The sequence below is a fragment of the Syngnathus scovelli genome, chromosome 17, assembly GCF_024217435.2.
Source record: "Syngnathus scovelli strain Florida chromosome 17, RoL_Ssco_1.2, whole genome shotgun sequence".
Classification (NCBI taxonomy): domain Eukaryota; kingdom Metazoa; phylum Chordata; class Actinopteri; order Syngnathiformes; family Syngnathidae; genus Syngnathus; species Syngnathus scovelli.
The window spans coordinates 6,931,099-6,945,807 of NC_090863.1; the positions used below are offsets into that span (position 1 = coordinate 6,931,099).

Here is a 14,709-nt window from a genome sequence, read left to right on the forward strand (position 1 = left end):
ATGGGGTGCTCGACGTTTGTGTTGGGCCAGGGCAACTCGACGGATGACGAATTCAGTCCGGCCAAAGTTTCAAACCAAGAAATGTAGCTAGGCTGTCCACATGAGTGAATGGACGTTTTTATTGGTCAATTTTATGTTTTAAAGTTGAAACAGACATGTTTTGCTCCCCAAGTATCTTAGGTCATTGGGATCGAAAGTTGAGGTCAAAAGTCGTCCTCCACATACTTTCAAAATAAGTGAGATGGGTGCAGTACCAATAAGTCTCCAGCAGACGGCACACTCCCCGTACGGATGAAGTCAGTATTAGATTTCGGTCAGTGGCATTTATCACTTCCGACGGGAGTGTTAAAAACTAAAAGTGAAGTCATATGACAGCACATTTTAAAGCCGCTGAGGAAATAGTTTAATTTGAAAAATAAAATACAGTAAAAAAGGTGGAGAATGCCTGAGTCACACGTCAAAGTTCATCCCATGTTAAACCGCGCCTCGAACTGCGCTCTGCCACCGGAAATTAAGTCCGGCGGGTGTTGCGCATGCGCGCTGCTACCCTGCCTGCCCTTCCTTCCAGGGTGTAGTCGACTTCTCGCACTCCATGGCGGCGCACAAAAAGTGCTGAGCTCGTCCGCAACTCTCCGCAAAGAGTTCCGTCTTCACTCGCCCGCAACTTGCGCCCTACTTCTCCACAACTTTCTCGCCTCTTCCGCCCACCCGCTTGGAGCAAGTCAGCCGAGTTTGGTTCACTTGCCGCTTGAGTGGCGTCGCGGTCTTGGCGGAGAGTGAGGAGCGCCGATATGGCGGCTGCTTCCCCGCGGTGGTCCCCCCTGGTGGTGGGCTTGCTGACGGCCGTCGTGACGCTCGGCGTCGGCGTAGGCGCCGCTATGGATGAGTGCACGGATGACCAGGGAGGCGCGCAACGCTGTATGCCGGAGTTTGTGAACGCCGCGTTCAACGTAACGGTGGTGGCGACCAACACGTGCGGGAGCCCCGCAGAGGAGTACTGCGTCCAGACGGGAGCCACCGGTGTCACCAAGTCGTGCCACATCTGCGACGCCCGCGACCCTCGCAACCAGCACGGTTCCGCCTACCTCACCGATTACAACAACCAGCAGGACACCACCTGGTGGCAGAGCCAGACCATGCTGGCCGGGGTGCAGTACCCCAACGCCATCAACCTCACCCTGCACCTCGGTAAGAGCCCCGGCATCAAGTGTGGAACGCAGGAGAGCGTGCGATCGCGCGCACACGTATGTTGACCTTTGCTCTCCTACGCCAGTCTTGTAAACCGAGAACAATACATCAATTTGGCCGTTTCAGCAGCGAGCAAATTTTTGTGGACAACTATAAGGAAGGTTCGGGAAGAAATTGCAACCTTGAGGTTTAGCTCCTCTAGTAGTTGCTGCAGCTTTTAGCACGCACCCGATGCAGGCCACCCAAAGCCAGGTGGCGGGCACCTGGTTTGACACCGATGAAACATATCCCGGCGTGGATGCTGACATACTCTCGTTATCGCTCGTCCTATGTCGCCATTTGAACGTAAACGGACGCTAGCCTTCCTGCCAGGCTGCTCAGGGCAACATGGGAACATGCGTGTCTGGTTAAACAGTGTCCCTTGAGAACATGCTAGAACATTCCCATTGTATCCCATCCTGTCATGGGAATTTGCATGCTGGCGGTCACAGTATCGTGTTTTAGGTGTTGCGATTCATCCCCAACTAATCGCTTATCCGATTGCGCTGTAAGGATTTTAGATCTCCGCCTATCCTCATTTCATCTGAAACCGTCCGAAATTTGCACCTCTCAACACAAACGATTCTCCAATTTATGTCATCTACCATGAAAACACAATGATTGTTTTGTCAAAATAAGACATTTCTCAACTGTCCATTTGAAAACTTTTTTGTGATATGGGAATGGAAATGTTTTTGAAAGAAATCCCAGTCATTGATTCACTGGCCAAATGGGATGGTTCTTGAAATATGTTTGTCGGCACTTGTGCAATCATGCGAACACTTTGTAACGTGCGATGAAAAAGTCAACAGGCCACTTGTGGCGCTTGGGAACCTTGTACCGGCGTCTCCATGGTAACGCCTTAAAGGAGACTTGTATTTTGTCCCTTTTATGTCCCGCTGCTGGCTGAACTTTGACACTGAGCGAGTGTGCGCCAGGTGAGACGCGCCCCGCGCGCCGGCGGCGACGACGCCCATCCCGATGCTATTTGCGTCAGCGCTCTCGTCTTTCGGGACGTTTAAAAAAAGCCGTCTATTTCTGCGGGGCATTCGCGGCGCCGCATTCCCAAGGCCTGCGCTCACGTCGCCGGCTTGGGGACGAGCCGGACGTCCCGCTGCTGCCGTGGCGCCGCCGCGCTCGCCTCACATCACCTCCAAATTCTACCGCTCGCCTGGAGTTGACCAGAGCGCTCACCGTGGGAAAAAATCAGGCGGCGAGCGAGCCGGCCAGCAGCTGTTGAAAATCGGACCCCTCCTCTGCTCCCTTCTGGGCGTGGGAACGCGATGCGGAACATCTGGAAGCTCAGCTGACGCGCTCCAATTGACGCCGCCGTCCCAAGCCCGTATCACCGTAGCAAAGCGTTCTTACAACATATGGTCAAATTGTCATTTCTTTCACCGCCCCCATAAATACATCAGCGAAGTCGATACGGCTAGATTGGGCAGCCACATTACCGGAAGGCGCTAGTGTTGAGTCTTGCGGGCCTCTGAAAAGTCTTCACCGGGGCCCATATTTATGTTGGGGGTCTCATCCATAAAGTCCGCCCTGCGTGTCCCCTCCAAGATGTTTTCCTCCACGTTGATACTGTATATGGCTACCCGGCAGTAAAACCGTCTCGTGGAGTTCAGAGGTCACCGACGTTGTGCGCGTGACGGCGTTTGCCTTATGGGTGCTTATGCTTATGGAATGCGCAGCGTGTTGTCATTCGAAGCGGAAGTTGTCTGTCCCGATCATGGCATCGCATGCACCACCTGCTGGGCTTTTGAAATGTGTGTGCACGCACGCACGCGCGTGCATGTGAGGCTAAAGTTGTTGTCCAAGCTCATTTGCATCTCTGCACTGCGGCTTAAGTTAGTCATTTGAGGAATTTGAGTGACTTCCTGCCCTATGGGAAGGAAAGGCAGTGTGGGAATTTTTAACAGAAGCAGCTGGTGGGGGGGCGGGCACTTTATCTTTGCCGTGGGGGGGGGGGGGGGGGGTCCTTGTGAGGACGACATGTTGATACTCGCAAGGTTATTTGTTGCTATACAGGTAGACATGGCGGTTGCAAACATACATACAAAGCATGCCCATCCTGCCCAACAACGATGATGTGCTACTCAAATACGAGCTCATTGGTGTTTGTTCCTGACTTCCTGCTATGCTGATGCCTCGGGGGGGGGCTCTGGTGGTCTTTGGTGGTCCCTTTAATTAGCACACTGTTTACACACACACTGGGCCGGTTTTCACCTGCAAGACTCTTTCATCTTCCCTCAAGCAAATGCTGAACTTGCTTGACATGTTCAGATAGTGTGTGCGTGAAATTATGAACAAAGATGGCTGCCACAAGAATGTCGAAGAATGTAGTATATCGGCGCATGCAATGGCACGATTGGTGGCAAACAATTGTGGACTGTTAACAAGACGGAGGTGCGCGTGGGCGGCTGGGCTGACCTTTTACCCGGCTCCATCCCACGGAAACGCTCAAAGCCTTCTTTGATTTGCTGGGAATGCGGTGAGGTCATCGAGACCTTGCAAGTGAGTTCTGTGCACTTTGGCGGGACTGGTGGCGCTCTTGTTGGAATCTGCCAGAAGATGACCGAAGCACCCAAGCGGCGGCTTCTCCTTTCATTGGCGAAGGGACGCAAAACGACCCCTCCCCTCCCCCATTGTCCCCTTTTAAGGCAATCTCATTTGAGTCTGCTGCTTTTCTTTTTTCTTGATTTCGTACTGAATACATTGTTGCCAAATACTCGACATGTTGCTGTCCAAGCCGTCCTGTCCCCCCCCTCTTTCCCCCATGTAAGTGCTGGGGGGTCTCAGGATGGAAAGTTTTTGTCAGGACTTGTCTTGGTGGTGGTAGCTCTCCCTTGGGGGAGGGGGGTGGCTCACTTGGGGTCTGCCGCTGCTGTTCACCATAGTCGGAGGAGGGGGCGGAGTCGCCTTGAAGGCACGCCACCTGCTTCAACACCTTTTGCCGCTCTTTGGCATTCTTTCACTACAGACGTCACGCTTGCCGTGTCTTTGAGTTTCCTGCCGGAAGAAAGTCAGACAACCGGCTTTGTCCGTTTTATTTACTCTCCACTCCTAGGCCTCGGCTGAGCCCCCCACCTCTTTCCCTCCCCCCTCGACATCACCCTGTTTACACAGCGCATTCCTCACGCACGCACGCGGGCCCGGGCCTGCTCATACTCGTCAGGTATGCGTGCGCGTCCTTGTCCCGGAGCCACAAGATGGCGCCCGCCAAAGAAGCAGATGTGGCCATCATAGGATGATATCACGCATGCCAGCGTCCCACTTTGGCATCTGATGATGTCACTCTTGCATGTGGCGCGTTTCTGCCGGCAGGCAAGGCCTTCGACATCACGTACGTGCGGCTCAAGTTCCACACCAGCCGTCCCGAGAGCTTCGCTATCTACAAGCGCAGTGGCGAGGACGGCACCTGGATGCCCTACGCCTACTACAGCGGCTCGTGCGAGAAGACCTACGGCAAGCAGGGCCGCGATTTCATCCGTACCGGCGAGGACGAGCGGCGGGCGCTCTGCACCGACGACTTCAGCGACATCTCGCCGCTGACGGGTGGCAACGTGGCCTTCTCTACGCTGGAGGGCCGGCCCAGCGCACACAACTTTGACAACAGTCCCGTCCTGCAGGTGCGTCCTGGCCGCCTCGCTATTTTGCACACTCTTGTGACATTCCTGCCTTCTCCAGAGGGCGGGGTTTAACACGCAAACACAGACATTAATGCTGCATTCGAGGAAGACGGGGTGTCGGATATTGACCTTAACGTGTTCGTATCGTGAAAACATTCAACTTGATACGGGTGAATAATGGCATATGTTCATGCAGTCAGCACAAATCACATTATTTTGAAAAACAAAATGAACGCAAAGATAAATATGTTTCTGATCTTGCAAGTAAAGTCCGACCGGAGACCTTCCTGGAATGCCGCATTGCACGAACACTAGGGCGAGTTTAGAAATGAGTAAAAATTCGATCGTGGATACCGCTGTGTGTTCTGACTCATGCTCAAACACACTCAAGTGATCTCACTGTAGTCGTAAGGGTTCCTGTTCTGGCAACTTATTTTGGGTGACCGTGTCGGACGGCCGTCGCCAAATGCGACACGTGCGCCGGGAGCAGGGTTTACTTCCGAAACCCTTCTGACGCCGTCAACAGGTCACAGCGGCTAAAAGGGGCTGCCGCCATTAGCGCAACACCGGCTGCTGGTGAAAATGAGAAGTACATTTTGCTATTTCAAATCAATAAAAATGTTTTTAAACATTTTTGTGGGCAAAAGAATAAAATATTTCAGAGAATAAACCCAAAGTGTCATTGCTGCGCTCCCTGCCAGCAAACATCAAGCGCACGTGGGATTCTGGCGTGATTGATAGTGCGAAGATGGGGCAGCTGCAGTGGGGGTGGCGGCGGCGGCGAGGGGTTAATTCCGGAACAGCTGCGGCGTGTCCAATGATGACAACCTCATCGAAAGGCCGCCACTCCCACTTCCTGGAAGCCAGAAGCCCACCTCCTTCCATTTAATGAGTGACAAAAACAAAGGCTGTCCTTTTTGGATGCAGGAAGTCAAGTGAGCGAGCACCTGCTCAAACAAAAGCCCCCGGCCAACCAACATCAGCTTCCAAACTGCCCCCCCCCCCTCCCCCCTTTAGAGTTCTAGAATTGCGCAACTCTCTGAGAACAAATTGCCTCATTCGGGGTTGCAGAAATTCAAATGACATCATGCGTTGTTCCAAGCAGGTCTCGGTTCTAAAGATTGTTATTGAAAAAAAGAAAAAGCTTGATGGACGTGAGAGATAGCGCGTGCTCGCGAGCCGCAAGTGTCGAGCGTTTGTTTGTCATGTCTCGGCCTGAATCGGCGCGCCGTCCTCCCGCCAGACGCACATTGTTGATCTCAGAGCAGCTGCGCCAAGAGAGCTCTCGCTCCCTTACCCGAGGGATGCGATAAGCTTCCTGCCGATAGCGAGCGCCGGCCTTGGCGGCCTGTTGTGTAACACTTTTTTTTTTTTTAATATATATCTCGTCCGTGACTAAGTGAGAGCGGACGTCCGGGGCCGAGCGGGTGTTTTCAACAAGCCTTGTACATGTGTTGGCTGCGACGAAAGCGCTCTCTTTGAAAGCCGATGTGCCTTCGCTCTGGCAAATCCTATTGACGCCCGAAATATTGCACGGAAACCGAAACAGGCCCATCGGAGAGGCAGAATTTGCTGAGCGCTCGCCCGGTGTCCGTAGCTTGGCGTTACGTCATGATGTTGTGTGCCGCGACAGGACTGGGTGACGGCCACCGACATCCGCGTGACCTTGAACCGCCTCAACACCTTCGGCGACGAAGTCTTCAACGACCCCAAAGTGCTCAAGTCCTACTACTACGCCATCTCCGACTTTGCCGTGGGCGGAAGGTAACGTCGTCCGCCGCGCTTTTCTTTCCCCTCAATTTATTTTGTCTGCAACGTGAGGCCCTCTTACCTAGTTCACATAGTCACATATATCATGGTAACCCTGATCGGCCAGGTGCAAATGCAACGGCCATGCCAGCGAGTGCCTGAAGGACGCCGGAGGTCGCCTGGTGTGCAACTGCAAGCACAACACGGAGGGAGCCGACTGTCAGCTCTGCAAAGCCTTCTACAACGACCGTCCGTGGAGGCGGGCCACCGCTGACAACGCCAACGAGTGTCTCCGTAAGAGAGCGCCGATGCCGTGGGCCGCCGCCGCCCTCGCCTGACATCGCCGTTTGCATCCACCAGCGTGCGAGTGCAGCGGAAAGAGTTCCGAGTGCTACTTTGACGCTGAGCTGTACCGAGCCACGGGCCATGGGGGTCACTGCAAGAACTGCGCTGACAACACGGATGGGCCCAGGTGCGAGCGCTGCCTAGAGCGCCATTACAGGGCCCCGGATGATCGCCGCCGCTGCCTGCCCTGCGCCTGCAACTCTGTGGGTGAGACCCTCCTTCGAAATGCGGACCGCCGGCAAGATGGTCACATCAGCGACATGAAAAAGGCCCACCGTGTGCCTAATTCCAATCCAACGACGAAACAAACGAGCGCTTTGACCAATTTAAGATGGGAGCGCACCTGCGCCAGGACCTTACGATCCATCCGTGCCCATGTCGTTCAGGTTCCGAGTCACCCCAGTGTGATGAGCGGGGTGCGTGCGCGTGCAAACCGGGAGTGACAGGGGAAAAGTGCGACCGCTGCCAGCCCGGCTTCCACAGTCTCACCGAGGCTGGATGCAGGTGAGGCCGAGCGCCGGGGGCAACGAGGGCTTCTCGGCGACTCTTCCTTCGATGCCATGATGACGCGTTTTGCGCAGGCCGTGTTCGTGCTCGCCTTCGGGAAGCACTCAGGAATGTGATGTCGGCACGGGCCAATGTCGCTGCAAGGAAAACGTGGAGGGCTTCGCCTGCGACAGGTAAGCCGCACCGGCTGCGGCGTCTCCACACGCACGCTGAGCGACCTTTGAACCCTTCAGGTGCAAGCCGGGCTTCTTCAACATGGACGCCAACAGCGCCGAAGGCTGCACTCCATGTTTCTGCTTCCTTCACTCATCCGTGTGCGAGAGCGCGCCCGGCTTCAGCGTCCACACGCTCAGCTCCAACTTTGAACAAGGTAGGCGGGCGCCTACGCCTGCGCCGCTCTCGCACTGACTGTTCTGTGCGTGTCTCTCGGCAGATGAGGAAGGGTGGACGGGCCGGCGGCACGATGCGTCGGACGTGCCAGTGCGATGGTCGGCCGACAGTCGGGACATCTCGCTTCTCTCGCAGGACTACTTCCCCATGTACTTTGTGGCTCCAGGTACACCATGCGGCAGCTCACTTACTTGCTGGCTCGTTTTGCTAGAGGAAATGGGGTGCCATACAGAAGAGTAGCGACGATTAATCAAAAAGCTAATACGATTCATCGGCACCTGTTTTAGCCATCGGTTGTTTTCTTTCAAATTTGCGTTGAGTTTGTTGCCTGTATGGCACTCCTACCTCCAGTCTGGCGGGTCGAAGCAAAGGACCGGGCCGAGTGTGGGCCAACCCGTGAGTTGGTCGCTCACGTGCGCGCGTGAAGCTGACCTTGTGTCTCGTGGCGTGTCCAGACAAGTTCTTGGGCGACCAGCTGCTGAGCTTCGGTCAGAACTTGAGTCTGAGTTTCCGCGTGGACCGTCGCGACAGCCGGCTGTCCGCCGAGGACCTGGTCCTAGAGGGCGCTGGCCTTCGGGTGGCCGTGCCCCTCATCGCCCAGGGCAACGCCTATCCCGCCGATGAGAAGCAACGCTACGTCTTCAGGTAACAAGTAACCACCTCCTCCTCATCGCACGTCTCCTTCGTCTACTTTTCTTCTTGCTGAGCTTTCATAAGAAAGACATGCCTCCACATTTGGAAGGGTGCTGTGGCTGACACAGCGTTTGAGCTGATGTTGTTTTCCCTTCTTCCACTTTAACTTGCTCCCTTCCCCTGCTCGCTCCTCCTCCTTCATTCTGCTGCTTTGTCTTTCTCTGGTGGTCCGTCAGACTCCACAACAGCGCCGACTACCCTTGGAGGCCGGCCATCAGCCACTCGGACTTCCAGAAACTTCTCCACAACCTGACGGCCATCAAGATTCGCGGCACCTACAGCGAGAAGAGTACGTCGAGCTGCGGCATTGCTGACATGAGCTCGCCTCCTCACTCGCTCGACTTTGGGAGAAGGGCGCAGTTGAGTGTGCGGGAAGGAAGTCATACTCACTTCACTCAGCGCCGCTATATTGCAGGTGCCGGTTATTTGGACGACGTTTCCTTGATGACGGCCCGCCGTGGCCCGGGCATCCCGGCCCGCTGGGTGGAGCAATGCACGTGCCCCCGCGGCTACGAGGGCCGGCGCTGCGAGCACTGCACGGCCGGCTACCGCCGCGCCCTCCCGCAACTGGGAGCCTTCAGCGCCTGCGAGGCTTGCGACTGCAACGGCCACAGCGACTCCTGCGACCCGAGCACAGGTGGGCCGTTTAGATTCTCTCCCGTTCGTCGGTGCAGTGGAGATGCCGCTCACCCCCCCTTGTGTAATTCCTTCTCTGCGTGTGTGCAGGCGCATGTGACTGTCAGCATAACACTGGGGGCATGAGCTGTGAGCGCTGCCGGAACGGTTTCTACGGTGACGCCACCAGGGGGACGTCCTCGGACTGCCAGCCTTGCCCATGTCCCGCCGGCGCCACCTGTGCCCTGGTCCCCAAGAGCGGACAGGTGGTCTGCACCAACTGTCCCGCCGGCACCACAGGTACCGCCCGGGGGAACTTTTCAAACGGGTTTTGGCACTAGCGGTTAGCAAAGTGACTGCTTGAAAAAGTATTTGATCGGCCCATCGGTCGTCTTGTGCCAAAATGAAGGAAGATTGAAGCCGCCCTCGCCTTGTCTTCACAGGCAAGCGGTGCGAGCTGTGCGACGACGGTTTCTTCGGGGACCCCCTGGGCGAGAGCGGTCCGATACGCGCCTGCCGTGCCTGCAAGTGCAGTGACAACATCGACCCCAATGCCGTCGGCAACTGCAACCGCGAGACGGGCCAGTGCGTCAAGTGCATCTACAACACGGACGGCTTCTTTTGTGACCGCTGCAAGGACGGTTTCTACGGCAGCGCCCTGGCCGCCAACCCCGCCGACAAGTGCAAAGGTCAGTCCGTCAGATGATTTTCGTTTCGATTTTCGGTGCCTCAACTCTTCTCCCCCTTTGTCAGCGTGCGCGTGTTCCCCGTTGGGCACGGAGGGTGGCCAAACAAGCTGCTCGGTGGTGACGGGCCAGTGCCCCTGCTTGCCCAACGTTGCAGGGCGGGATTGCGGCACCTGCCGGCCAGGATTCTTTAACCTGCGCAGCCAAAAGGGCTGCGAGCGGTAAGTGCTGCTCTCGCCGATAAAACGAGCGTAGCGTACGGAGCGTGATGCTTTCGGGAAAGCGACGACGTCTGACCTTTCCTCGGTCTCACAGGTGCAACTGCGACCCCATCGGCTCCGCCAACGGCCAGTGCGACATCGTCAGCGGCCAGTGCGAATGCCAGCCCGGCGTCACGGGGCCCCGCTGCGAGCGCTGCGAGGTCAACTTTTTCGGCTTCGGCTCGTCCGGATGCAAACGTAGGAGCGGCTGCCCAACGGGCGACTCACGCCGCCGCCCATACTTCAACTCTGACCCTCGCCTTCCCCTCCCACGTCAGCCTGCGACTGCCACCCCGAGGGCGCCCAGTCAGGCCAGTGCCGGGAGGACGGCCGCTGCCTCTGCCGGCCCGGCTTTGTAGGCGCCCGCTGCGACATGTGCGAGGAGAACTACTTCTACAACCGCTCGGCGCCTGGATGCCAGCAGTGTCCCTCCTGCTACAGTCTCGTCAGAGACAAGGTAAGGCGCTTCACCTGTCCGCCTGCCCGGGGCTCTGCTGAAAACCTTGACGCCACGCGTGCTTTTGCGGCCGGCAGGTGAACCAGCAGCGTCAGAAGATCCACGAGCTCCAGACGCTCATTGACAACCTGGCGTCCGGTCAGGAGACTGTCAGCGACAAAGCCTTTGAAGACCGCCTCAAGGAGGCAGAGCGCGCCGTCCTCAACCTCCTGGACGAGGCGCACTCCAGCAAGGGTACTGGAGCTTTGGCGCCGTCGTCAGGATGGACTTTTATAGCTATGAAGCAAATATTAAAGGGACCCTGAACTCGCATTGTCAAGTCAAAATAATGACGGTGTGATGTGCCCGGCATTGTTCACTCCTTTCAGATGTGGACACCGGCCTGCTGGAGCGTCTGAACGCCATCAATGGCTCGCTCACCACGCAGTGGAACCGTCTGCAGAACGTCCGCGTTACGGTGGAGCAGACGGGCGGGCAGGCCGACCGCGCCCGCAACCAAGTGCGCCAGACCGAGAACCTCATCGAACGCGCCCGACGGGAGCTGGACAAGGCCAAGGACGCCATCGGCAAAGTGGTGCGTGTGAAGACCCCCTCCTCTGCTGACGGGCGCGTGCTGAAGGTGCGCCGTGCTCTTTCAGGACATCAAATCTCCAAGCGGTGACGGTGATCCCAACAACATGACGTTGCTAGCCGAGGAAGCTCGCAAACTGGCCGACAAGTGAGAGCAGGGAGGAGGGCAGGAGCTAGGTTGGGAGACACGCGGTGTGACTGGTTTTGTTGGCGCAGGCACAAGATGGACGCCGACCAGATCCAGAAGATCGCCAATGATGCCAACGACACGTCCACCAAAGCCTACAACCTACTCCTCAAGACACTGGATGGAGAAGGAAAGACGGCGCAACAGATAGATGAGCTCAACAGGAAGTAGGTGGCCAAAGACTCACACGAGTACTTGAAGGCCTCGCCAACGTCTAACCTGGGTCGCCTTCTTCAGATACAAAGAGGCGCTGGAGCTGGCCAAGAGTTTGGAGAAGCAGGCCAACAAAGTCCAAGCGGAGGCGGAAGAGGCCGGAAACCACGCCGTTGAGATCTTCGCCAACCTCACCAGCCTGCCGCCGCTGCATACGCACGCCCTGGAGGTGGGGCCTCCGCCCTGTCGCCGCTGCCGCTGCCACATGGCAATCGCAAACCTGCCGGCTTGCCCTTTGCAGGAGGAGGCCAACAAGATCAAGAAGGAGGCTTCCGACTTGGACGCCCTGATCGACAAGGCAGAGAAGGAGTACAATGAGCTGAGGGACGACCTGGCGCCCAAAGAGTTTGAAGTTCAGAAACTGCTGGAGAAAGGTCGCAGCGAGCAGCAGGTAACTTATCAACGGATTTGCCAAGCAAGCTTTGGAACTGTTTTTGAAATTAAAATGTGTTGCACATTTTTTCTTCGCCGGTCTCCTTTCTCCTCTCTCGTCTTCTCGCAGACGGCCGACCAGCTCCTGGCCCGCGCCGACGCCGCCAAAGCGACGGCTGTTGATGCGGCCAAGAAGGCCCAGTCAACCTTCCGCGAGGCTGAGAACATCCTGGATGACCTGCGAGGTGCCAGCCCCGCTCGAGCCCGTTCATCATCTGGCCTTTTGTCCAAACGGCAGCATCGGCTTATTCTCTGCAGACTTCGACCGGCGCGTCAACGACAACAAGACGGCGGCGGAGGAAGCGCTGAAGAGGATCCCGTCCATCAACGCCACTGTGGTGGCCGCCAATGCTAAAACCCGGCAGGCCGAGGCGGCACTAGGAAACGCTGATGCTAATGCCAGGGAGGCCAAGAGTAAGGCCGAGGAGGCCGAGCGCATCGCCACCAACGTGCAGAAGGTGGGGTCCTCGCCTGCTGCTGCAAATTTGCCGTCATTAACCAAAAACTTAAGTGGGAGTGCCTGACTTCGACCTGACCTGTGTTCCCATCCTGCCTCCTCGCAGGGCTCAGCCAAGACCAAGGAGGACGCCGAGAAGGCCTTGCAGGACGCCGACAAGCTGGAAGGCGACACGGACGCCCTGATGGATGAGCTGAGCGCCGCCGAGGAGCAGCTGAGCAAAAAGAAGGCCGAGGCCGACCGGGACGCCGCTGTGGCCGCCATGGTACCGAGCTGCTCGCCCTTTGCCACGATGTCACATAGTGTCACGTGATGTCATACGATGGCCACCTCAGGTGACCTCGAGTCGCACGCACAGCGAGTGTTTGACTCGAGATCACCTGATGTGGGATGACGTCCGGGTTGACCGAACGCGGCTGACGTACCGCCCGACTCGCCGCAGGCCTCGGCTGACGCCAAGGAAGCCGAAGACAACGCCCGCAAAGCCAAAAGCGCCGTCAAGACTGTCCTCAGCACCATCGCCGCCCTGCTGGAGCAACTCGGTAAGAGAGGAGAGGCCGCATCTGCCGGTGTTTGGACAAGTTCATCTTCAACTTTGGTTCGTTCCCCTCAGGCAACATCGACAAAGTGGACCTGGGCAAACTGACGCAAATCGACGAGTCGCTGCGGCGCGCCAAGGACAAGATGGCCGCTAGCGAGCTGGACAGCAAGTTGAGGAAGCTCAGCGACGTGGCGCGCACACAGGAGGCCATGATCGGCGACTACGACCAACAGATCAATGAGATCCGCGCCGATATCGCCAACCTCAACGACATCAAGAACACGCTGCCCGACGGCTGCTTCAACACGCCGTCCCTGGAGAAGGCCTAAAGGCCCGACGCCGCGAGACGCCGCAAACGCCTTACCAAAACTCCACCTTGATTGTTTTTGTCTTTTTTTGAACTGTGCGTAAGCGCAAAGCACCAGAGACCATCAGCACGAACCCCACGAGACTGCACGCCCGCCGCCGCTGCAACAGGAAGTCCCTCCAAGTGCCAGTTTCCTGGGCGGGCGCACCACCGCGCCCCACCACACAAGGGAAGGGCTCATCGGCATTGATGCTCCACCTCCGGACGTTTGATTCTCTGATGTGACATCATCATCGCCGCCAAAATGGTTATCACACCACATCTTGAGGGATCCTGCAGAGGTCTGTCTCAAGACACTGCGGCAAATACATTTTCCAACCACTTGCCGTTTGAGCGTTTATTGCATGTCCTCCATATCCAGCTTGAGCTCCGTGCCAGACGTTTTCAGATTTGTTGAGGCCCGTTCCTCTGCTTGGCCGGATTTATGATGATTCGTTTTAAAAAAAGAAATACTTAATGAAATCACTTCTTTTTAGTCCAACAATGCGATAAATTGCAGTCACAACATTTGACTCTTACAATACTATGTGTGTCTCTCTCTCTCTCTCTCTCTCTCTCTCTCTCTCTCTCTCGCTCTCTCTCGCCCTCTCTCGTCCTCTCTTGCTCTCGCATACCAGAACCTCAAGCTGGATATGGAAGAAATTAGGACTACAGTAATCGTTATCTATTACTCTGTCGATCTTTTTTTTTTTTTAAATGTTAACTGGGCAAAAACCACTGATGTCCATCTCTTGTTTGAAAAACAGGACACTATTTCAAAGTGACTCCAGTGCCGAAATATTAATGCGACGAAACGCAGGAAGTCCCTCCTACTAGTAGTTTTCCGTGCGCAAGCCTCCGTTACCTTTGTGGCCGACTGTGTAACATTTCTACTGGCGCGTGACGTCCCTCCCTGCTGGCCTCCATTACTAGCAACTGAGCTGGCGCTACGCGGCAAGCTAAACGCTTTTCCGGTCAGTTGCGCCAGGCACTCCAGCGACCGATGGGTGCAGCCTCGTCGGTCCCGCCACCGCTCATCCCGTTCACGTGGTGACGTTGCCCGGACTCTATGCAACTTTTGTACATTCGCTCTGATACACTGGTGCTAAAAATACGTCGTGCGTATGCGTGAATGTTTTTTTTCCGATGTTCACTTTTTTGTTTAATAGCGGCACGCGTGCTTGTCAACGTCGCCATTTTTTTTCTTAATGTTCTTTATCTCGTCACGCGACTGAAGTGAAGACGTAGTTAACCTGTGATTTGTAACGACTTTGTGCCTTATTATGAACTTTGTGTGTGTAATCCAAACAAGAACACTATGACCTTTGACCTCCATCCATCCATCCACATATAGACATGTAAGCACGCGTGTGTAATAATAAACAGTATTGTTAAGTTATCA

The 14,709-nt window shown here is 56.1% G+C and overlaps 1 protein-coding gene across 1 annotated transcript; it reads left to right on the plus strand.

The window, feature by feature from the left end:
* The first annotated feature begins 539 nt into the window (after positions 1–539).
* On the plus strand, positions 540–14,706 carry lamc1 (laminin, gamma 1). Its single transcript, XM_049748135.1, has 28 exons — positions 540–1,188; positions 4,555–4,859; positions 6,493–6,623; positions 6,736–6,902; positions 6,969–7,160; positions 7,340–7,457; positions 7,535–7,633; positions 7,694–7,830; positions 7,894–8,016; positions 8,306–8,495; positions 8,720–8,832; positions 8,959–9,180; positions 9,270–9,458; positions 9,602–9,847; positions 9,912–10,065; positions 10,160–10,302; positions 10,383–10,561; positions 10,639–10,795; positions 10,930–11,135; positions 11,200–11,279; positions 11,348–11,485; positions 11,556–11,700; positions 11,773–11,922; positions 12,034–12,148; positions 12,222–12,421; positions 12,527–12,685; positions 12,863–12,962; positions 13,034–14,706. The coding sequence occupies exons 1-28, from the start codon at positions 792–794 to the stop codon at positions 13,288–13,290; spliced, it is 4,812 nt and encodes a 1,603-aa protein (XP_049604092.1). The 5' UTR covers positions 540–791; the 3' UTR covers positions 13,291–14,706.
* The last annotated feature ends 3 nt before the right edge of the window (positions 14,707–14,709 follow it).